The 20,762-nt window shown below is 52.0% G+C and overlaps 9 protein-coding genes across 9 annotated transcripts; 6 read left to right on the top strand and 3 right to left on the bottom strand.

Annotated features, from left to right (window-relative positions):
- Nucleotides 1-244: 244 nt before the first annotated feature.
- VTN00DRAFT_4826 (uncharacterized protein) lies at nucleotides 245-1,303 on the top strand (the record flags this gene model as incomplete). The annotated part of the gene is made up of 1 exon (XM_069431291.1): nucleotides 245-1,303. One exon carries the CDS (start codon nucleotides 245-247, stop codon nucleotides 1,301-1,303), a length of 1,059 nt encoding a protein of 352 aa, XP_069290341.1.
- Nucleotides 1,304-2,039: 736 nt separating this feature from the next.
- Nucleotides 2,040-4,212, bottom strand: VTN00DRAFT_4825 (uncharacterized protein; the record flags this gene model as incomplete). Its single annotated transcript, XM_069431290.1, has 3 exons — nucleotides 2,040-2,264; nucleotides 2,326-2,390; nucleotides 2,448-4,212. 3 exons carry the CDS (start codon nucleotides 4,210-4,212, stop codon nucleotides 2,040-2,042), a joined length of 2,055 nt encoding a protein of 684 aa, XP_069290340.1.
- Nucleotides 4,213-5,149: 937 nt separating this feature from the next.
- VTN00DRAFT_4824 (uncharacterized protein) lies at nucleotides 5,150-7,050 on the top strand (the record flags this gene model as incomplete). The annotated part of the gene is made up of 2 exons (XM_069431289.1): nucleotides 5,150-5,623; nucleotides 5,683-7,050. 2 exons carry the CDS (start codon nucleotides 5,150-5,152, stop codon nucleotides 7,048-7,050), a joined length of 1,842 nt encoding a protein of 613 aa, XP_069290339.1.
- Nucleotides 7,051-8,069: 1,019 nt separating this feature from the next.
- Nucleotides 8,070-10,244, bottom strand: VTN00DRAFT_4823 (uncharacterized protein; the record flags this gene model as incomplete). Its single annotated transcript, XM_069431288.1, has 5 exons — nucleotides 8,070-8,931; nucleotides 9,002-9,136; nucleotides 9,218-9,337; nucleotides 9,393-9,429; nucleotides 9,533-10,244. The coding sequence occupies 5 exons, from the start codon at nucleotides 10,242-10,244 to the stop codon at nucleotides 8,070-8,072; spliced, it is 1,866 nt and encodes a 621-aa protein (XP_069290338.1).
- Nucleotides 10,245-11,472: 1,228 nt separating this feature from the next.
- On the top strand, nucleotides 11,473-12,546 carry VTN00DRAFT_4822 (uncharacterized protein; the record flags this gene model as incomplete). The annotated part of the gene is made up of 2 exons (XM_069431287.1): nucleotides 11,473-12,480; nucleotides 12,541-12,546. 2 exons carry the CDS (start codon nucleotides 11,473-11,475, stop codon nucleotides 12,544-12,546), a joined length of 1,014 nt encoding a protein of 337 aa, XP_069290337.1.
- A 75-nt stretch (nucleotides 12,547-12,621) lies between these two features.
- VTN00DRAFT_4821 (uncharacterized protein) lies at nucleotides 12,622-15,490 on the top strand (the record flags this gene model as incomplete). Its single annotated transcript, XM_069431286.1, has 2 exons — nucleotides 12,622-13,039; nucleotides 13,107-15,490. 2 exons carry the CDS (start codon nucleotides 12,622-12,624, stop codon nucleotides 15,488-15,490), a joined length of 2,802 nt encoding a protein of 933 aa, XP_069290336.1.
- A 322-nt stretch (nucleotides 15,491-15,812) lies between these two features.
- Nucleotides 15,813-16,620, top strand: VTN00DRAFT_4820 (uncharacterized protein; the record flags this gene model as incomplete). The annotated part of the gene is made up of 2 exons (XM_069431285.1): nucleotides 15,813-15,822; nucleotides 16,235-16,620. The coding sequence occupies 2 exons, from the start codon at nucleotides 15,813-15,815 to the stop codon at nucleotides 16,618-16,620; spliced, it is 396 nt and encodes a 131-aa protein (XP_069290335.1).
- Nucleotides 16,621-17,502: 882 nt separating this feature from the next.
- VTN00DRAFT_4819 (uncharacterized protein) lies at nucleotides 17,503-19,512 on the bottom strand (the record flags this gene model as incomplete). The annotated part of the gene is made up of 1 exon (XM_069431283.1): nucleotides 17,503-19,512. The coding sequence occupies one exon, from the start codon at nucleotides 19,510-19,512 to the stop codon at nucleotides 17,503-17,505; it is 2,010 nt and encodes a 669-aa protein (XP_069290334.1).
- Nucleotides 19,513-20,312: 800 nt separating this feature from the next.
- VTN00DRAFT_4818 (uncharacterized protein) lies at nucleotides 20,313-20,594 on the top strand (the record flags this gene model as incomplete). Its single annotated transcript, XM_069431282.1, has 1 exon — nucleotides 20,313-20,594. One exon carries the CDS (start codon nucleotides 20,313-20,315, stop codon nucleotides 20,592-20,594), a length of 282 nt encoding a protein of 93 aa, XP_069290333.1.
- Nucleotides 20,595-20,762: the final 168 nt, after the last annotated feature.

Raw genomic sequence — 20,762 nt, 5'->3', positions numbered from 1 at the left:
TAATGTGTCAAGTATCAGAGAAATTCGAAGACCCGAGAGAATCAATACATGACAATCTTGAAAGAGACGGGTGCAAGCCCTATGCCGACAGCAAGGACTAGCCCCAGGCCTAGTCCGAAGAATTCAGGTGGCAGCCATCCAGGCCATAGCCCTATATGGAGCTGAGCTATGGTGGCGAGGGCAGAAAGATCGGCTAGAAGGCATCCAACGCCTCGCCAACCGGCAGGCCCGAGCCATCACAGGCATGTATCGAACCACCCCTATAGGCCCTCTGATTCGGGAGGCAGGCATACCACCAGCAGAGACCCTCCTAGCAGCAAGGCAGCTAGGGTACGCAGTAAGACTCCTAGGCCTGCCAGGGAACCACTTAGCTAGACAGATACTTCCAGTCTCCTTCCGAGATGGAGACCAGCATGCGCAGCCCGAAGACCAACCAGAAGGTGACATGGAATGGGTAGAGAGAAGCGCTAGACGCCAGGGTCCATGGTCATTAGGGCAACAGCTAGCCTATCAATTAGCTGGCACTATCCCTATTAATCCTTCTGGAGGCTTCGAGGAGACAGTCGAGACAAGCCCAGCATCCTTTCCAGGGCAAACAAAGACTCTCTCAACTGACCAAGCCCTCAAGGCCGCCCAGGAGGCTCGCCCAGGTCTAAGCCTCTGGTCAGATGGTTCACGGCTAGAAAATGGCCAGGTAGGCGCAGGCATTGCATGGCAGAAACCCCAGGGGGTCTGGCAGACACGGGAGATCCCTTTGGGAAAGGGGAAGGAAGTGTTCGATGCAGAGCTTATAGGAGCATGCAGGGCCCTAGAGCTCGCCCTAAGGCTTTGTGGCCAGGGACCAGTCACCATCTTACTAGATTCCCAGGCAGCCATCGCACGACTCCAACACCGACAACCAGGCCCCGGGCAAGGACTAGCCATCCGAGCTCATCAAGCGGCTCGGGCCCTAGAAGCTCAAGGCAGGCAAGTTACAATCCAATGGGTCCCTGGGCACCATGGCATCGAGGGGAACGAAAAGGCCGACCAGGCAGCTAAACAAGCAGCCAAAAAGACGCCCCAAAGAGGCTCTGGAGAGCTCTCCCTGGCCTATGTGAATCGAGCTCGCACAGAAGTAATCTGGGCCCATGAACAACAATGGCCCACAAAGGCACTAGGCCGCAGAAGCCTAGAAGCTCAGAGAGTATATAGGGCACAACCTGGCTGGAGACAAGACCCAGTAGCTGCTGCAGCCCTAAAGAAGATAGCCAGTCGGTACTACCAGCTTAAATTAGGCCATGCGGCCATTGGGACCTACCTATGAAAGACCCAGGCACGAGAATCAGAGGCATGCCAGGGGTGCCAGGCACCCAAGGAGTCAGTCTACCACCTCCTGTTTGAGTGTAGACAGTGGCGACGGCAGCGAACAGCTCTATACAAGGACTTGACTAGGGCTAGAGTTGCCATACCGACGATGGCCGAGGGCCACCCTGAGGGAAGGCTCTTTGGGGACCCTAGGGCTACCAAGGCTATTCTGCAGTTTCTAGCAGACACAAGAGTAGGCTGCGCTCCAGGAGAAGAGACACGGGCAATTGTCAGAGCACAAATAGACGACAAATGGGGGCTACAGGCCCTAGAGGAGGCGGAGCGAGAGGGGGAGGGATAGCAGGGGAGGGTGGCCTGCAGCAGGTAGGTGACACCCAAACTGACAGCGGCACCAAGGAGGGCTCCTAGGGCCCAAAAGCCCTGCGCATTTAGGCGGCCTGGGGCGAGGAAAAGGCACAGATTGATCAAAGAAGAATTTAGATATTGATAGGGGCTTTTGCCCAAGAGACGGGTCTGTCATAGCTGGAAGGCTCGGTATGGACGTTAAACTTGAATATAATAATAATAATAATAATCTTGAAAGAGAGATCTCTACATTTTTGCAATCCTCAGACGCTCCGCCAGGGCATCACTGAGATGCGGTTTGGTTAATGCACTCCAATGCAGGTGTGTTCTGGCGCACTCAGTAGACGCTTCAAGCGAGACCTGGGAAGAAACCAACCGTTAAATTTGTTTTAGTCTTCTGCTCCATCCCTTCCCAAATTCATCGCCGCACTGATACACGCCAAATGACTGAACGCTTGCGGCACGTTGCCCATTTGCTCTCCTGAGATAGCCACCTCTTCGGAGAACATGCCTAGATGGTTCGCGAAGGAGAGCACATTGTCAAAGTGTGCAAGAGCATTTTTGCGCAGATCCAAAGCTCGACGGTGTGGAAGTTTGGAATGATATTTTGCGGCCTGGACCAGACACGTTAGGTCGTGAAAGGATAAGACGCCAGAATTCACGGGGAAGGCATACGCGGATCATAGCTTCTACCAGCCAAAAGGTGACCATTATAAAGGCACCTTCACGGCCACCGACACCTGTTGGAGTTCAATTAGCCAAAGTCGTAAACACCAATCCTGGAAGAAGGTATATACCGTCGTTGGCTTTGTTATGGTCATATCTGAACACCAGTTTGGCGCTCGAGAGCCCGCCTTTATCTGGCGGCTCTAAGATTTTCTCCAATGTGCTCAAGAATCGACTGTCATTGGCTGGAAGAAAGAACACCAAGGGCATAATTAAAACGGCCGCGTCCAAAATCTCTGTGCTCTCGAAGCTCTGCGTAAAGAAACCCTGTTCCTTGTTGTACCCTCGGGTCATGATCTCATCATAAAGCTCATCCCGGACGCGAAGCCATTCTAATCGATCTGGACAGGGTAAACTGGATCGCTTATCTGAGAGCCGCAATGCACGGTCCAGAGCGACCCAAAGCATTATCTTTGAATACACGAAATTCTGGGTCATGCCACGCGATTCCCAGATAGACATATCATGCTCGTTCCGCACTTCGATGACATAGTTCACCATGCGCCGGATCGCGAGCCACTGGTCGTACGAAATAGGGTTTCCGTGCTTGTTGTAGAGATAAATACTATCCAGAAGCTCGCCATAGATGTCAAGTTGAGTGTGAAAGGCGGCTGCGTTCCCGATCCGTACGGGTCGGCTGCCCCTATAACCCTCGAGATGGTCGAGTTCGTATTCAGGGATCTCATATTCGCCCCGAATGGTGAACATGATCGGGAGAAATGGCCGCTTGCCCTCCATTAACGCTTGGCTGTGTTGAGGGGGAAAGATGCGGTCAAAGATGAAAGTGATATAAGCCTCGGCCTCCTCGCTGTAACCCATCTTGAGGAAGACGTACAGAGTGAACGCGGTGTCACGGACCCATGAGTAACGATAATCCCAGTTTCGGGTACCACCTATGTTCTCTGGAAGAGAAAAGGTTGGAGCGGCAACAATGGCACCTGTGGGCCTGTATGTCAATAGCTTGAGAATCAGCAGACTCCGCTCAACCTGTTCACGGTAGTGGCCCCGGAAGGTACACTTTCGAGTCCACTCTGTCCAAAAGTCGAAGGTCTCTGTTTCCAGTTTGCTGACATACGAGCCCATGATATTTTCGCCAGGGACGGACTTTTCAGGGCTATGTACGATGAACGTCACCGTCTGTCCCTCGGAGATCCTGAGCTTGGCGACCAAGCCTCTCCCCTTCAGACCTGCTTTCTCCTGCATTGAAAATTCCGTCTGTGGGAAGCCATGCTTGTCTGGTTCGCGGGAGTCAACAAAGATCTGCACCTGGAGTCTCTCCGTGGCACTCTCAAAGTGGATTGTCTGCAGCCGGTGCTCTCTGGTGTTGTTTTCAAGAGCGGTGCGGGCAATATGCGAATCGCGAGCATAGTTAAATGACGGAAACAACTCTACTTCCATGTCCATGACGCCTCGTCCGCAACCGAGCTTCCTCACGACGCCCGAGTGGCGAAGGCCTGATTTGAACCGGTTCACTCCCGGCTCGTTGCAAGGGCACCAGCCCGACAGATGTTTCTCCGATTGAGGCGGCCTACTCGAGGCGACGGGGAAGTAGTCCAACAGATTGATTACCCCGTTTTCGTCAATCCATCGCGTTTCGAGCATGTTTGTGTACGGCAGATATCTCTGCTTGCTGATTGGGTTGACCCCGGCCCCGGCATTGATGCTGAAATGGCCACCCTTGTCCTTGTCCAGCAGACGGCAGAATACGGACGGGGAGTCGAAGACGGGCCAGCACATGAAGTCGAGGCTGCCATTCTTGCTCACCAGGGCGCAGGTGTGCATGTCCCCGATGATGCCGTAGTCTTCGATGGCAGAGTAACCCGATTCCTTTGACATGGTGATCCCAGGTGGTTTCAAAAGACAGTGATATCATACAGTCGATGGGTGTATATAGACAACGGCCGCGTGTATGTATAGCCTCTATATGTGACAGAGAAGAGCAGAGCAGGCAGAGCGTGGACAGACAAACCGCAAGATATCAACCCCGGACGGGGCGCCAGATACATATGCATCATCGGGTGCGAGGCCAACGCCATGATGATGACCAGCCTGAGGTCATCGTGTCCGGCGACCAGCAGCAGAGCACTTGGACCGGACTGTGGTTTCCGTCGAGAGAGACACAGAACCGCAGGCGAGTTTTCCATTGACCTCAGGGTCTGGCGATGTCCGAGGCGGGCGGACGCCAAGAGCCAAGCGTGGAGGCGTGAAACGCAGAAGTCTCTCTGTCACTCCCTCTCTCTGCGACTGTCCATCCCGATGGGCTGAAGTTCCAGAGAGCATCTCGAGTCTGCATCGTGTCTATCCCTGGACAGGCCGGCGCCTCTGCGTGCTGAGCGGACGGACATCACATCCCGCCGTTGGAAGGCTCAGGGCTCATCCCCGGATCGTCCGCCTAGCCGGTAGCGTCCAAGAGCCCCATCGAGTCTGAGACCATCTGGTGGCTGGACCTCTTCTCCCTGCTCGATCCCACCTCCGTCTCGGATCCAGGTACCATCTTCTTTCTTTCTTTCTACATGCTGTGTCGCTGAGCCTTTCACTGCGCTTCCAGACTCCCCGGGCCCGTCAGCTCCTCTCCGACCAACGACTGAGTAGCCCGTCACACGACCACCTCGACGCTTCCTCCGCACCTTGAGCTGCTGTCTTCCCTAACCACCCATCCAAGGCTCGCGGTCTCACGGTCCTGTCCAAGAACCGGTCCCGGTCGCCGCATCCATCCACGACAGAGGATTGTTGTCAATGGGGTGACCTGGGTCCCGAAAGACGACTCGAGATCATGGACTTGCCCCCTTCTGGGAACCACCACAGAAGGCGGAGTTCGGCGCTGATAGGCACCGGAGGCTCATCTCAGCCACGGCCGGCAACGGCCGAGAACCAGGAAGAGAATTCCAGATCGGGTGCCGTGGACGGAGACGGCCCCAGGGGAGAAGAACAGAAGCCGCTCAACGCGCAGGAAAGAGATTCTTCGGACCTCTCCTCAATTGCGGAGAGCGAGGAAGTGGAGATGGATTACATTCCTTCAGATGATGACCTCAATGACGACGAGGAGACAGGCCTCACCGCCAGGCAGAGAAGCGAGAGGAGGCGGAGGAGGAGGAAGCAACGGAGACGGCTTGATGCTCGGATCGCGGATGTCAGGGCCTCCAAGAAAGATGGACGCAGTTTGGCGGACAAGAATGTCATCAAGAGACTACTTATCAATGCTTTGCTGATCGGCTTGTGGTACCTGTTTTCGCTGTCCATATCGATCGTGAGTATTCCATAGGTGACCTTTCGGAGCCCAAAACTGACGATGCCCCCTACCTACAGTACAACAAATGGATGTTCTCAGAAGATGCCGTCGTGTTCCCATTCCCTCTCTTCACGACCAGCCTGCACATGGCTGTACAGTTCACTCTTTCATCCATAATCCTTTATTTTGCCCCTTCCCTTCGTCCTCGACAACCTTCATCGCCATTTGGAAACACGCAGGGTGTGAAACCCGTCATGACCCAGTTTTTCTATTTGACGCGTCTAGTGCCCTGTGGCACTGCTACATCCCTCGATATTGGCCTAGGGAACATGTCCTTGAAATTCATTTCACTCACTTTCCTGACTATGTGCAAATCATCCGCCCTGGCGTTCGTCCTTCTGTTTGCCTTTGTCTTCGGCCTGGAGGCTCCCTCTGTAAAACTCATCTTGATCATTGCTACCATGACGATTGGTGTGATTATGATGGTTGCAGGTGAAGCAGCTTTCAATGCCATTGGCTTTGCTTTGGTCATTTCCTCGGCCTTCTTCTCGGGCTTCAGATGGGGTCTAACGCAGATCCTCCTCCTCCGTCATCCTGCGACGTCCAATCCTTTTTCAACACTCTTTTTCCTTACTCCTATTATGTTCATATCTCTGATCGTGATTGCGCTTGCTGTCGAAGGCCCTGTCGCTGTTGCGCACGGCTTCTCAGCCCTTGCTGCTGCTCATGGTACGGCGCTTGGGATTCTCCTCTTGATATTCCCCGGTGTGCTAGCGTTCTGCATGATCTCGTCGGAGTTTGCGCTTCTGAAGCGGTCGTCTGTCGTCACACTAAGCATATGCGGTATCTTCAAGGAGGTAGTGACGATCAGTGCGGCTGGTATCGTCTTCCATGACAAGCTAACCCCAGTCAACGTGTCGGGTCTCGTCATTACAATTGCCAGCATCGCTTCTTACAACTACATGAAAATCACCAAGATGCGTCGAGAGGCCCGGAAGGATCTGATACGTAACCAGGAACACGGTTCGGATGATGACCAGGAACGAACGAGTTCGAGCAGCGGTCTCGGGATCAGAATCGGAAATAACGACGGAGGTCACGGCCAGTATCAAACGGTTCCAGGCCATGAAGATAGAATGGGAGATTCCAACTCCATCAACGGTGATCCAGATGACAATATCAACATTACTCCAACCGATGATCTTGGTCGCGGTCGAGATTCGTTCCGTGCTCGAGCCAGCGGAGCCAGCAGCAGCGCGCGCATGCTCTCTGCCCCTACCGCTAGCATAAGCGATAATCATGCGCAGGTTTCGCCGCGGCCGAAGGCGACATCTCCCCTCAGATCCACAGGGCCAAGCTCTGCCGTTGGAGCCAGACGTGACCGGTCAACGTCCACGTCGTCTTCGTCATCATCATCATCGTCATCAGATAGGGGAGAGAAGTAGGCAGTTTCACGGTACATTCTTACTCATACCCATACGCCTTTTTTCTTTAGAAGACTATAAATACATACGTTAGCGATGCGGCTACTCCGTATCTTTTTCATCTGTTATTGCTCATTGCTGTCTATTACTCCGGAGGCCCGTTGAGAGCTGCTGGCCACGGCGTTGGGCGTTTGTATACCTGTTGCATAGTCGTTTGTCTGTGTTGCTATGTTGACCAATATTCTTTTATCCGAGATATCGGCCTACAACATGCGGGTGGAAGGAAAAGAGGAAAGCATCTGTGGGCATTCAAGTACCTAGATACGGATACCGATACCTCAGCCATTATTACAGACATCACTGATACTATGTGAATTTCCTTTTTTTCAACTCTAGACTCCATTCATCATATTCCCAACTGTTTACTTTGCCAACTCCCAATCTTTTTTTCCTTGAGTTTGATTCGCTTTGACAGTTGTCAGATATAAACGCTCTGACATTGTCACGGAGGTGTGTGTGTGTGCGTGTTCTGTTTAGTTTGAAACGGGGTTAGCTTGCTTGCAATGGGCGCCAGTGTTAGAAAGAAAAGATATTTTCCTTTTTTGACTTGCTGATGGGAATGATACCATTGTTCTTTTCTTCTTTTGCGGTCATCTCATCTGGTCCTTTTCCTATAAATAAGCTTACTGATGGGTGAAATAGGTATGTACAGTAGATATTTGATTAGATACCATTCAGTTAGGTAGAGAAGAATGTTGGAATTGAAATTGATTCTGATCACTCTTGTTTAGAAATCTGCTGACCTGCAGCGTGCGTAGAGGTATCCACACAATAATACCTTCGTATAGTACAGGACACAAGAGCCCCTTTCCAACGCCCTTTACAAGACTTGGTACTAATACATATCAACCCCCACCTTCTATCAAATAGACCATGTAGATAGATAAATTCAATCGCTCCCTCCCTCTTGTCTTTCTCCCTCATTCGTCCCGCTACTCCCGCTCTCATCATCATCCTTCACCTTCTTTCTTCCCCTGCCCTTAAGGCCCTTTCCCATTCGTCGTCGACTTTGCCGTTGCCTTCGCCGTCGTCTTCTTCTTCCCCGTCATCATCGCCTCAAGCGTAACCTGCCCCTGCTCCTTCTCCTTCTCGAGCGCCTTCCTCCGCTTCTTCTCCTCCGCCTCCAACTTCCGCTCATACTGCGCCCGGATCCGCTCCCTCTCGTCTTTTCCCTCATCGGCCAGCTGGGCCTCGAGGGTGCGGAACTCGGCGCTCTCCGGGTCCATCCCGATCAGGGACTCGAGGAGCTTGATCTCCCGCGCCCAGACGGATTTGTCTTCGATCGTGGGTGGTTTGGCGCCTTTTGGTCTCTTGCCCTTTTGGCCGTTGCCGCCGTTGGCGGTGGATTTTTGGAACGAGGGATCGGGACGATCGATCGGCGTTTCGAGAATCATAGGCAGACCCTCGAAGCGCTTCTCGTTCATGACATTGTGGAAGGCCCGGAGACCGAGAAATCCGGTCCCGATGTTGGCGTGCAGGTCGCGCTTACTGCCCCGGGGCGCTTTCGAGTCGTTCAGGTGCAGCGCCCGGAGATACTTCAGGCCGACGACCTCTTCGAACTCCTTCATGAAGGCTTGGAAGCCCTCGGGGGAGACTAGGTCGTAGCCCGCGGCGAAGCTGTGGCAGGTGTCGATGCACACGCCGATCCGGTCGCGGTACTGCGGCGGGATGAGGGCGATCAGGTCGCGGAAGTCGGTCAGGTTGCTGCCGATCGTGGTGCCATGGCCGCACATGGTCTCGAGGACGGGGATCACGGTCGAGGTGGCGGAGAGGGCGTTGGTCAGGGCGTTGGCGAGGCGGGAGAGGGCGGAGGAGAGGCTCGTTTGGTTGGTGTTTCCGGGGCTGTAGTGTTGGGATTGTTAGTGTTTATCCATGTACTAGGAGATATTGTAAAGATTGGGGTGTAACTGACTGGAAATTGTACAGCGTGATACCGAGCTGCTCGCAGCGTCGGAGGTCGTCCAGGAAAGAATCGTATGCTTGTTTGGCTTTCGCCTTGTCCTCCTGCGCTAGGTTTACGAGATACGAGCCATGGGGAAGGACATATCTGCAAGTTACAAAGTCAGCGGAACTCCGGTCTTTATATTACATTTAATGATGATAACGTCCGGTTGCATTTGTCACTTACTTTGCAGCATCATATTTATACTCGACACAGAACTTCCGGAACTGATCTCTATGATCATCCTGCAGGGGCGGATTATCCCATTTCCTCTGGGACTTGAGGAACAAAGCGAAGGCATTGCCTCTATAAAAAGTCAGCTTAGTTAGCAGACAGAAGAGTATATGCATGAGATATGTACCCGATATGTACGCTGTTTGCGACGGCATTGTGGACTCCTATACAACAAAAAAGACCTTAGCTTATATACACCTAACCAAACGCCGACGGTTGACGACGACGCAGACGATAAAAAGCCTAGGAACGAGAAAGACAACGAACCTTTAGCAGCACTGACATGCGCACCCACAAACATGCGCAGCCCCTGAGTTCGCGCGGCGAGTGGTGGCATAACTTCGACAGTCTCTTTCTCTTCTTTGGTCTTCCTCTTCCGGCTTACTTTCTTCTTAATGTTTATCTCTTCTTCTTGTTCCTCCTCTTCCTCGTCTTCTTCTTCCTCCTCCGCGTGGACGTGCTCCTCCTCCGCCTCTTCCTCCAAGTCTTGATCTGCGTTTTTTGCTGATATCCTATTCCGCGTCCTTGTCTTGTCTTTTTTATTCACCTTCACACTCGCTGAAACCTCTGTCTCTGTCTCCTTCGTTGTTGATTGCTTCGAGGCCCTCTGGTTGCGGTTCGCGCGACCAGCGCTCTTCGCGGTCTTCTTACTGCGCTGTTCTATTTCCTCCTCTTCCTCTTCCTCCTCCTCGTTCTCAGAGGCAGAAATGCCTACCCCGTTTCCGTTTCCGTTTCCGTTAACGCTAGCTATAGCCGTAGCCGTGACTGTCTCCGATCTAGACCTCTTCGACCTCCTCCTCAGTGAAGAAGACTCTTCTTCTTCTCCCTGTAATCCATCAACGACAACAACGCCTCTCTTCGTCCCTCTTTTCGACTTCGCAGTAGCAGCGGCAGCTGATTCTGTGCCTGGAGATGGAGGATCAGCGACGACAGCGGCAGCGGAACCTCTATTACTGCTGCGGGAGGCGCGCGCGGGCATTGCAAAGGTAATTTTGAGACTGGCAGAAAGGATTTCTACCAGGATCTGCCAGGACAGGTTTTCTCCTGTTTGTTAGTTTAGTATATCATTTGGGGAGAAAGGAAGAAAGAAAGGAAGGATGTAGAAAAGAACGAGGTCTGGAGTTGCGGTACGAGGACTTGGACTGAGCTTGAGCTCTGCTGCTAAGCTCGCGTGTTGGGCGCGCAGCGCGACTGGCTACTGTCGCTCGCCGGGTAGGTAGGGTAGGCGGTCTGGATTGATTGACGAATGTGGTAATATTAATTTTCCCGGGTTGGGCACCAGGCTTTGTCTGGACTATGTTTTTCTGATGTATGACTTTTGGCTGGAATATTGGCTTTTTAGCTATCAGATGGACTTATTAAAGCTTTCTCTCAGGTGCGTGGTAAATTATACGAGTTGCCACAGTACTTGAGGGGTAAGAGGTAGTGAAATTTTATATTTTTCATGTCCGCAGCCGTCGTCAAAACGCACATCATAAAATGCACCACTCATTTACGCCATTATTATTTTTTCCCTTTCTTTATAAGAAATGAATAATCGAACAAGTGGGGAAAAATTGAAAAATAGGAGTCGTATTGAGACAAAGTAGGCGGTCCAGGCTGATGCAAAATCATTAGCCCATCAAGTAGATCTTATCTTTCCGCCAGGGTCTTGGAAATGTGATAAGTGGATATTTAGAGGCCAAGGGAATGTCCCGTGATCAGATAGCTAGTGTGTAAATATTTTCTATTTTCTAGTCATGAGTGGATCCTGGGTTGCTATGTGTCGTACAAGGTGCTGTACTAATATACCCCGGATAGTCAGTTCCCACAACAGCTATGGTATTGTATGAAGGGAAAGCTAGCAGATAGCTCCACGCACCGATAGAATAACATATCAGAGAGTTGATGATATATATGCTTTTGAATCCAACAACGCAGAGCTGCGAACACGTGACACACGTGATGCATCACCCGGGCAACGAGGGCGGATGTTTAGTTTATCAGCGCAACGGGCGTATCGCAAACCCACCCGCTAGAGCCCGCGATCTTCCTCACACCAACTCAGCGCTCGATCGCCGTCGCGGCCTAAGGGTCTCTTGTCCACGAGGTACTAACATTACAGGTTACAGCGTCAATTCCATCATCGAATTGTCACCGGCGCATGAACTGCCCTTGAAGAACCAAAGCACAACTGAACGGACTACAAGCCGTCGTCGCAGACCGCCATGTCGGGCTCCGGAGATCTCATCGACTTCGACGTGATCGAGAACCAGAAAGAAAACATCCAGTCGCTACCCGGTGGGCGATCAGCTCGGGCGCTGGCACAGATCTTCTCTTCAGGAAGCAACGGCGACAAGTTCGCCTCGCCGTCCCCCAACGAGACCAGGACTCTCAACGACGCCATCAGACAGGAGTACGAAGCTGAGCTTCAGAACATTGGCGAGTCGGATGATCCTCTGGACATCTATGATCGATATGTCAAGTGGACCATGAACGCGTACCCGTCGGCGCAGGCCACGCCGGAGTCGGGACTGCTGCCGCTTCTCGAGCGCGCGACGAAATCGTTCCTCTCGTCCTCCCACTACAAGAATGACCCTCGTTATCTGCGTCTATGGCTGCATTACATCAGACTCTTCTCCGACGCACCACGGGAGACCTTTGCTTTCCTCGCGCGCCACCACATCGGCGAGGGACTTGCTCTGTTTTACGAGGAATTCGCTGCGTGGCTTGAAGGCGCCGGGAGATGGACGCAGGCTGAAGAAGTGTACAAGCTTGGGCTGGAACGAGAAGCACGACCAGCAGAGCGGTTGCTTAGAAAGTACAACGAATTCCAGGCGAGATTCGAACAGCGGGGTACTGACGGCCCTTCCTCTCCTGCTTTGCCGAAAGTTCGCCCGGCGCTGGCCGCCAAGGTCGACCCGTTCTCTTCAGCATCAACGGCAAGCCCTGCGGCCGATCCGCAGCAGAGTCAACGAGCTACAACCGGTACAGGTGGACGTTCCACCACCACTCGATCCGGCAAGCCAAAGATGGCTATCTTTTCTGATGCCGACGCTGGTCCGGCTGAGCAGCCTGCTCTTGGCGGTGTACAGACGAAGGGTTGGGAGAGCATTGGATCCATGCGCGATCGGAAGAAGGAGAACACAGTGGAGGCAAGACCATGGGTTGGAGAAACATTGAAGTCTGGAAAGAGGACCAAGCCGGTCGAGAAACTGACGATTTTCAAGGATGAGGTAAGTTTGGTTCCAGTTTGCATTCCCATTTCTGATCTTCCGTATATTTACGATCATCAGGACTAATTGCTGGCATAAAACCACTGGCGTTTTGCGTTTTTGTGTATCCAGTCATCTTCAAATTCACGAGTTCAAGAATCAATGAAACCAGACCAAGTTCCAGAGCACCATGTAAGAGAGGCGGTAAACCCCCGTACGGGAAGGAGAGAACGTGTTTTCGTCAATCTTGAAGCTGTATATCCGGATCGTACGAATCCTAGCTATGAGATAAGTTTTGAGGAGCTGAGGGCCATGAGCCGGGGTTGGATGGACAAAGACTGGAGTTCGCAGAAGAAGCCGTTGAAAGAGGTATCTGGAAATGCTCTATTCAGAGACCCGTCAGCGGAGCATGACAAGGAAAACATCACGGACAAGGCCCTTGCTGCAGAAGTCAACCGGAAACTAACAATGGAGGAGAAGTGTTCTCAGCCTATGGAAACCATAACCGTTCAGGAGAACCGTGATGGCAAATCTGGAAAGGCCAGGAGATTCCGAGAGATCAAGGGGGAGACGCAGACCAGTAAGAACATCCTTATTTCTGCTCGGTGAGATATATCGCTGGTAAGGGAGCTGACGAACATCTGCAGTTAAAACGAAGTTGGATTCCCCAACTGGTCCCAAGATCAGCAAACGGAGGGAGCCGACTATGACTTTCCACACTCGAGCTGCCACAGATGAGATATATAGCATTTTCAACCAGCCTCTAAAAGCAGAGACAAGCAATGCAGCAGACAGTGTGTACGGCAGTGATTATGATGACGACGACTATACAAGTGCTGGAGAGAGTACAGCAACAGGGCGAATATCAGCCACATCCAGCGAATTTGGAGATGATGAGACGAACGTGCTTGAGACAGCACAGGAGGAAGAAGATGATGAAGGGGATTATGAGGATGAAACACGTGCAGAGAGTGTCGGCGTCAGTGAATGGACAGAGTTTTCACCAAGTAGACATGTTCCAAAAGTCACCCCGCATGACAGTGAAGATGTGCCTCCGGAAGATGCCACCGGTATTCAAGGACAAGAGGATCTCGAGACTCCTACAGAGGACTCCGATGGCCAACCGAGGAGACAACGATTCATACCACAAATGCCCGAAGACTACAACCCTCCTATAGGGCCATATCGCGATCCTGAAGTCATGGCACAGAATCGCCTTCCCTTCATGACCCCGATCTTAGAGAGGACAGAATGCTCTTTTCCCTCTATGACAGTGGCCAGGAACAATATGTACGATGCGAAGACGCCCTGCAAACCTATGCAGGCCAACAGTCACACACCCCCTGGCGTGCCTCAAGTGGAAGATCTACTCCTGTCCACTCCAATTGGCGATGCTAAGACGCCACAGGGGAATGCTTCGCCTGGTGTTAGTGGTGTTGCCTCACCGAGCCCAGCGGCAAAGAAGCCACGCCCTAGCCCTGAAAAGAGCCGTTCATCGAAGAACATCTTCCAACGAGCAGCTATTATCAAGGATGCCCAGTGCAACCCAACTGATCCTGGCATTCGAAACACAATCCTGAAGTCCATTGATCCTCCACTGTCCTCATACGCTGGATATCATGATCACACCGACAAGGAAGGCAACTTTTCTGCGGAAATCCAGAAATTCGCGAAAGCGCTCAGCAAGCGACCAAAGAGCGGCGAGAAATTTTCGGTTACCCCTCCGATTCTGAGCTTCCCCGGTGCCGATAGAGAATACTCCATCAGAAGGGAACTTGGAGCCGGAGCCTTCGCCCCGGTGTATCTCGCTGAGAGTGTTGACAGTGTGGATGCCTTGTCCGACAGTGAGAGTGAAACCGTGAACGAGAACAATAAACGCTCACTTTCAATGGATAAGAGCAGAAGGTCACAGCGAAACCATCTCCGCCACGGTTTCGAGGCAATCAAGATGGAAATCGGTAAACCCAACCCCTGGGAATTCTACATCATTCGAACCGCACATGATCGCCTAAGACGGTCCGCCGAGCTGTCTCGTGCGGCTGAGAGCATTGTCTGTGCCCATGAACTGCACCTCTTCAAGGACGAAACGTTCCTTGTTGAGGATTATCGCTGTCAGGGTACGTTGCTAGACCTCGTCAATGTTGTCCGCAGCGAAGGTATCACTGCCAATGGCACCGCAGAAGCAGGGCTGGACGAATCTTTGGCAATGTTTTTCACCGTGGAGCTCTTCAGGACCGTGGAAGCTCTTCACACATGTGGTATCTTGCACGGTGACATCAAGCCAGACAACTGTCTCGTCCGGTTCGATGAGAAGTCGAGCTCGAACGCTACTTCCCTGCTCGACCTAGGAGAAGACGAGTTGGCCGATCCCCGCGAGATCCATTACTCCCCTCGCGGACTCTACAACTGGCGTGACAAGGGTCTGACCCTGATCGATTTCGGCCGTGGCATCGACATGCGTGCCTTCCAGCCGTCCGTGCAGTTCATCGCAGACTGGGAGACGGGTAAGCATGAGTGCAACGAGATGCGCGAGATGCGGCCCTGGACCCACCAGGTTGATCTCTACGGTATCGCCGGTACTGTCCATGTCATGCTCTTCGGAAAGTACATCGAATCCGTGCCCGTCCGCGGGGACGAAAACTCCAGCCCGAACGGTCGTCACAGCGGTCACGGTCTGGCCGGTAGTCCCAGCGTTAGTAACAAGAAACGGTACCGCATCCGCGAATCCCTGAAGCGCTACTGGGACCGGGAGATCTGGACCGACGTCTTTGATCTGCTGCTGAACCCGGGGGCGGACCGCTGGGTCGAGATGGAGATGGAGCGCAGTGGATCGGGATCCACCAACGGCGTCGCTGCTAATGGTACCGGAACGATCCTTCCGGTCCTGCAGTCGATGAGGTATGTTCGCGAGAAGATGGAGGCGTGGCTGCTCGCCAATGCGGAGAAGAAGAATCTGCTACTGCAGATCCGGAAGCTGGAGGCGCATTTTGCGAAGAGGAAGGAGAAGTTGGAGAAGAGGACTTCGATCTGATCCCGACGCGGGTTCGGATGATCTCGATGTGTTCTGGAGGTTTCTCCGTGGTTTCACGTCGATGTTCCGGTTCCGATGGCATGGCAATGGCAATGGCAATGGTGATGGCATGACATGACTTTGCAAAGTCGACTTTTATTTCTTTTTTATTTTGTTTATTATACCCACTGTTCCTCCTGATCTCATCTCCTTTAATTGTCAATGCTTAACTTAACCACACCCTGTTACTACTCATTTCATTTCTTCTCTTGGTGATCGAGCGACGGTGTTTTCTGGCCAACGAACTACTAGGTACATACAGTACATAGCAATGAACGACTGAATGGTAAATGGTTAGTTAGGTAGCATGTGTGATGCTCTCTCTCGCTTTCTCTCCTACCCCATTTTCTTTTTCCTGCATAAAATTTCCTCTTTCTGTATTTGGGAATTGGTGAAATGAGTTAGTGAGGTAATGCATGATTCTCTTCTCTACTTTCAATTATTGCATAGATGGATAGATTCCCTTTAACTTTGCCATCCTACTTTGTATTACACCTTCATGACTTTTCTAGGGTAGAAGTGTCGTAAGACTGATAGATTAGGTAGACAACTGTTGGCATGCTCAAACCTACAGTCCTACCAACTTATTCACATTGCCTTATCGATGATAAAAATTTTTCTTTTTAGGAAAAATATAACATCGTTACTCTAGACTACCTAGGCAGTAGGTACAGTTCCCAATCAAGGACGCCAGCCCTCTTTCAGGTTCGTTCCATCATTTTCATTCCATTTCTCGTTCCATCATTTTCATTCCATTTCTCGTTCCATCGAGGGTACGTCATCGTAGGCCATTATCCGTCAATTCCTCCACCGTCGTCATTGAGCAGATGCATTCATTCATCAGAGTCAAAAAGAAAGGAAGACAGGGACAAGGAAATCAAGAAAAGAAAGGAAATGAGAGAGAGAGAGAGATATCATGTGAAATGGATGTTAGGAAGATAAGGAAAAAGGGAAATGGGAACACAAAGGTTCGGAATATCAGTCAGTCAAAGATAGGCTTGAAAGTGCCAGAAATCCAAGTCAAAGTGATAAGCAGCAGCAGAAATCTTCCAAATAGGCAACTGGCTGTCGTTTCGTTCGTCATCTATTAGTCATTCAACATTTCGCGTCCAATCATCATCAAGCGTGCAGCAACATGTACTGTCATAAGAAGACAAAAAACGACATGATGATGTGGATGTCTGTCGAAAAGGAAGAGATATGAGTTTGTTGTTGAGTGGAGAAAGAGATCAATAGACAGAAAGGAAAGAAAGGAAAAGGAGAGGTTTCGTCTTGGCTGACTGGACAAGCGCCGTTGTTGGAGATAGATGGTGTAAGGAAATTTCAAGAAAGAGAAAGAGAGTGTGCTTTTCAAGTCCAGAGCAACATCATAACGGCATAAGTCACTGAATAGGGCTCGACAAGGGCAAACGCGATGATGACGGTTGTTTCAATTCCTTTCGTTCCGTTCATATCGTCGTTCCTTTTTCCTTTCGATACCCGCGACATCACGCCGTATGAGAGCATAAGGAAATAGCAGAAGTCTGACATGAGTCGTCATATGTCGTTGGTCTCATTATTCTTCAAATCCGTCAAGGAGGGTCGTGGACCGGCCGTCAACTGACATCATTCCGCCGCTTTTTGCAGTTGAATTGGATGATAATATCCTCTCAGTGTCTGAGCAGCAGTAGTGTAATGTTTCAGGTGCCGACCAAAATCGTAGCGGACATCATAGTCGAATAACTTTTGACCATAATCAAAATATGCAGTTTTTCTTTTTGTGGTTCAGTAATCGAGAACCATATCGTCTGATCATGTCGTCACGGTCGTTAAATTGGTGTCATAAACAAGCCAGTGTGTAAAAAATGGTTCAAAGTGATACATCGAAGCAGAGTTGGGTAAGATTTGTGGTCACAATGGTTACAAATATCAAGAATGATCGTGATGTGCTGTTATATCCGTAATTTCTGAGTGCTGGCATAGCCAACCCAGGACTACTTCCGTGTGAAGGGCATATTGAGGATTTGTCTTCGGATTCGTTCCGCATCGGTGATGCCTTCTTCCGTAGGGTCATAGGGTAATCCAGTCGAGTTAAACACCTGTCCGGCCACTCTCTCCTGCGTGGAGATTGAGCTGCCCACGAATGATTCTGAAAGAGAAGGGGCATGTCGAGAAGATCCCGCCGGGGGGCCAGCGCGTTGAAACCCATCTATTTTGAATGGCGAGCCTAGTCGCTTGATAGTGCCAGCGTCTGGATGGAGACGATCATCCATGCCACCTCTTCCTGTTGAAATGCAGTCATTGCTCCCAGAAGCACTTCGGAGAGAAGGTGGAGCGAACAGCTCGTCGAGGCGTACCCTCGAGTTAACTGCCCCGGTCGTGTTTCCACGATTGCGAATACGTATGCGGCGCTGTTGGCTGACGTCTTTCAACTTGCCTAGACGGATCAGCTCCTGCAGATTATGATTGACACCACTCGTGCCGGGGCTGGCGTCTTCCTCAGACTGATGCTGGGCACGACGTTTGTGCACATTCGATGACGGTTCGAGTCGCGGAGGCGACCGTAGTCTTGAGCCCGTAACATGTATTGTGCCGCGCCGCTTCCCAACAGTAGTGGGACGAACGTGACCACTTGAGCTACCGGGGCCCCAAGTGTTGTACACAAACGGGGAGCCAAGACGCCGAATGGGGTCAGGGTTGTCAAGACCAGCAGTCCCTGCAGAAACATTACTAGAAATCTTACTACTGTTGGCTTGCTGGACAGACAGCGCCACGGGATTGCTGAACCAATTGTCGGTCTGCTGCGAAGGGTGGTCCTGCGGACCGAGCTGCGAAAGCGTGGCGGGAAGAGAGCTCGAGACGAGGGAAACACCGAGATCTCGGGTAGCAAATGACGCTGAACTACCGTACGAAGAGCCAAGTTGTGAGGATTCTCGTGAGGACCGTGTAAAGAGGTCCTGGAAGGGCTCAGGACTGCGAGACTGCAGCAATCTCTGGTAATGCGGTGCGATCGAAAACTTTCGTCTGCAGAGTGCCTTCAGCCTTTTTCTCGTGGAAGCATCCGATCTGGGCCACTGAGACTTGGCTTTTTCGACTTCCGCTCTTGGTGTGGCGCTGCGACTCCTGCTTCCCGCAGAGGCTGCCGTTCCTTCGCCCAGATACCGATTGGCTCTAGCTTGTATCTTGGGCCATGTTCTCCTTGCCTCCCGAGCGACTCGATGGGAGACACCGAGAGGAGGAATACTTCCAGGAGTCATCTTGAACGGAGTGATAGTTGGGTCTTGGAGATAGATTTGGTAGGTATTCCACAGATGGTTGTCCATTTCTGCAGTCCACCTCCCTTTCCTTGGCTGTTCGTGAGACTTTCCTCGCGCATTCATCGAACGCGACGGCGACTCCAGGACCTTTTTCTTTGCAGATCCATAATCCAAGAAGGGGTCCTGGATTTCGCTTTCCGGACTGGTGCAGCTTCCACCTAGAGACCGTTGGGAGGTGAACGTTTCAATGGACGAAATCGAAGAGTCAGAGGCGTTGGAACATGCAGAGCTAGGACGTTGAATTGACTCTGCCAAACATTGTGAATCCCCTGGTGTCCAGTTTGCCATTCCGGTGAAGTCAAGAGGCGTGGCGCGGATCTGGGCCGGAGGTGTCCTCAGGTCCATCCGCCCCCGGGGAGGTACTTGCAAGTGGCTGCTCATGTCAGGCTCCCTCGGGGATGGATCCAATGGCTCTGGGTCCTCTTCAGGTGGAAATTCAATGGACGGAAGAGGGACATCGGAAGGGTTGGGGTTCAAGAACGTAAATTCAGGCTTTACGTTCGCGAAGATGTCGGTTCCCGAGCGGACTCGGGTCCTGGGCAAACGAAAGCTGGCATGGCGAGGAGGCGGCGGAGTCTCCAGCTCGAACGTAGGGTGCTCAGGAGTCTTCGGTTCGCCCGAGTTGGCCGACGGGAAGGTGAAATTTTTGGGCAGGGTGCGAGACAGGCCCTGTTGTCGGTAGGCCATGACGAGAGACGCAGAGCCTGTTTGGCCCTATATCCAAAACGTGGTCGATCCCAAGCGGGACGATGGGGGCGTTATCGATGTTTTGTTTATTCGTCTCAGTTGCAAGAGCTATGCAAAAACCATGTCGCCCTCAATGTCTTCCAGCAAGGGGGTGGCGGCTCCAATGGGCTCACAGCGTTCAAAATATCACAACAACGCGTATGAAGGGTCAACAGTATATACGAAGCCGTAAGTCGTCGATTCTGCCAACTGATCGATGCGCAAAATCAAACTCCGTCTGTAGGATGGCCAACTTGAATAGCCACAGGACCTGTCGTAACTTCGTAAGGGTCGTGGATCGTAACAGAGGTCGTAACTAGGAGAGAAGAAAAAAAAAAGGAAATCGATAAAGAGAGGTGGTGTCTAGATGTAACGGAAATCAAGGGAGCAACAAGGGGTCGAGGTTCTGTCGTCACGTAATCGATCAGACTGAAGTTCTTGAACGGGACCGTCCCGAAGGTGTCATAGATCACATCGACAGTCGTCCAACACTCATTGCTCCGCGCTAGTACCGGTTAAAGCGAGATGAGATGATTTCCGTCATACACAAAACGCCGGGCCAACACAAAAGAAAGCAGATCGGAGACCGTGCCGTGGATGGAGTAGCGGGATTGACGAGCGAGCGCGTCCCTCGCCGAGGATGGCTGGTTTCCCAGGAGAGGTTTGGGACCTGGGGCAGCGACAGGAGATATTTGCCGCTGTGCGGTGTCACTCTCGGGGGTCCCACTCACCGCCCGAATCAGGGACCCTGAACCACGTCAATGACTCGATTTAGACTGATAGGGCCGCGGCTAAGACGATCGAGTCCTGCACTGCTGGGCGGACGTGAACCTCTTTGGAGGAGCACGGTTGGACGTGCGGTCCGTGGAGCCCAGAGGAGCTGGTCTGCTCCCGTCGAGGCCGTAATATCAGAGGGACTGTCTGCGATGGCCGCGCGAAGAGATCCTACGTGGAGCAGGCCGTGGGATCCGTCCGACCAGCAGCAGCCCGGGCAACGGAGGGAGGAGTCGAAGTGGACAGTGAATAATGCTGGAGGCTGGTGAAGCAGATAATAATAGACGACAGGACCTCCGCGCTAGTGACATATGATGGTGTAGGACGTCCGTTAGGTACCTCCGTGGACTCCGCAAAGGGATGACCAGGAGGAGAACGAGATACGGGAGCACGCCAGGCCTCGAGTCCGTGAACTCGACGCGAACTGCAAGGGTTAG

This window comes from Thermoascus crustaceus (genome assembly GCF_041956765.1).
Source record: "Thermoascus crustaceus strain CBS 181.67 unplaced genomic scaffold VTN00scaffold_2, whole genome shotgun sequence".
Taxonomy (NCBI): Eukaryota; Fungi; Ascomycota; class Eurotiomycetes; order Eurotiales; family Thermoascaceae; genus Thermoascus; species Thermoascus crustaceus.
The sequence above is the reverse complement of the archived record's forward strand: the minus strand, read 5'-3'. Positions and strand labels throughout refer to the sequence as shown.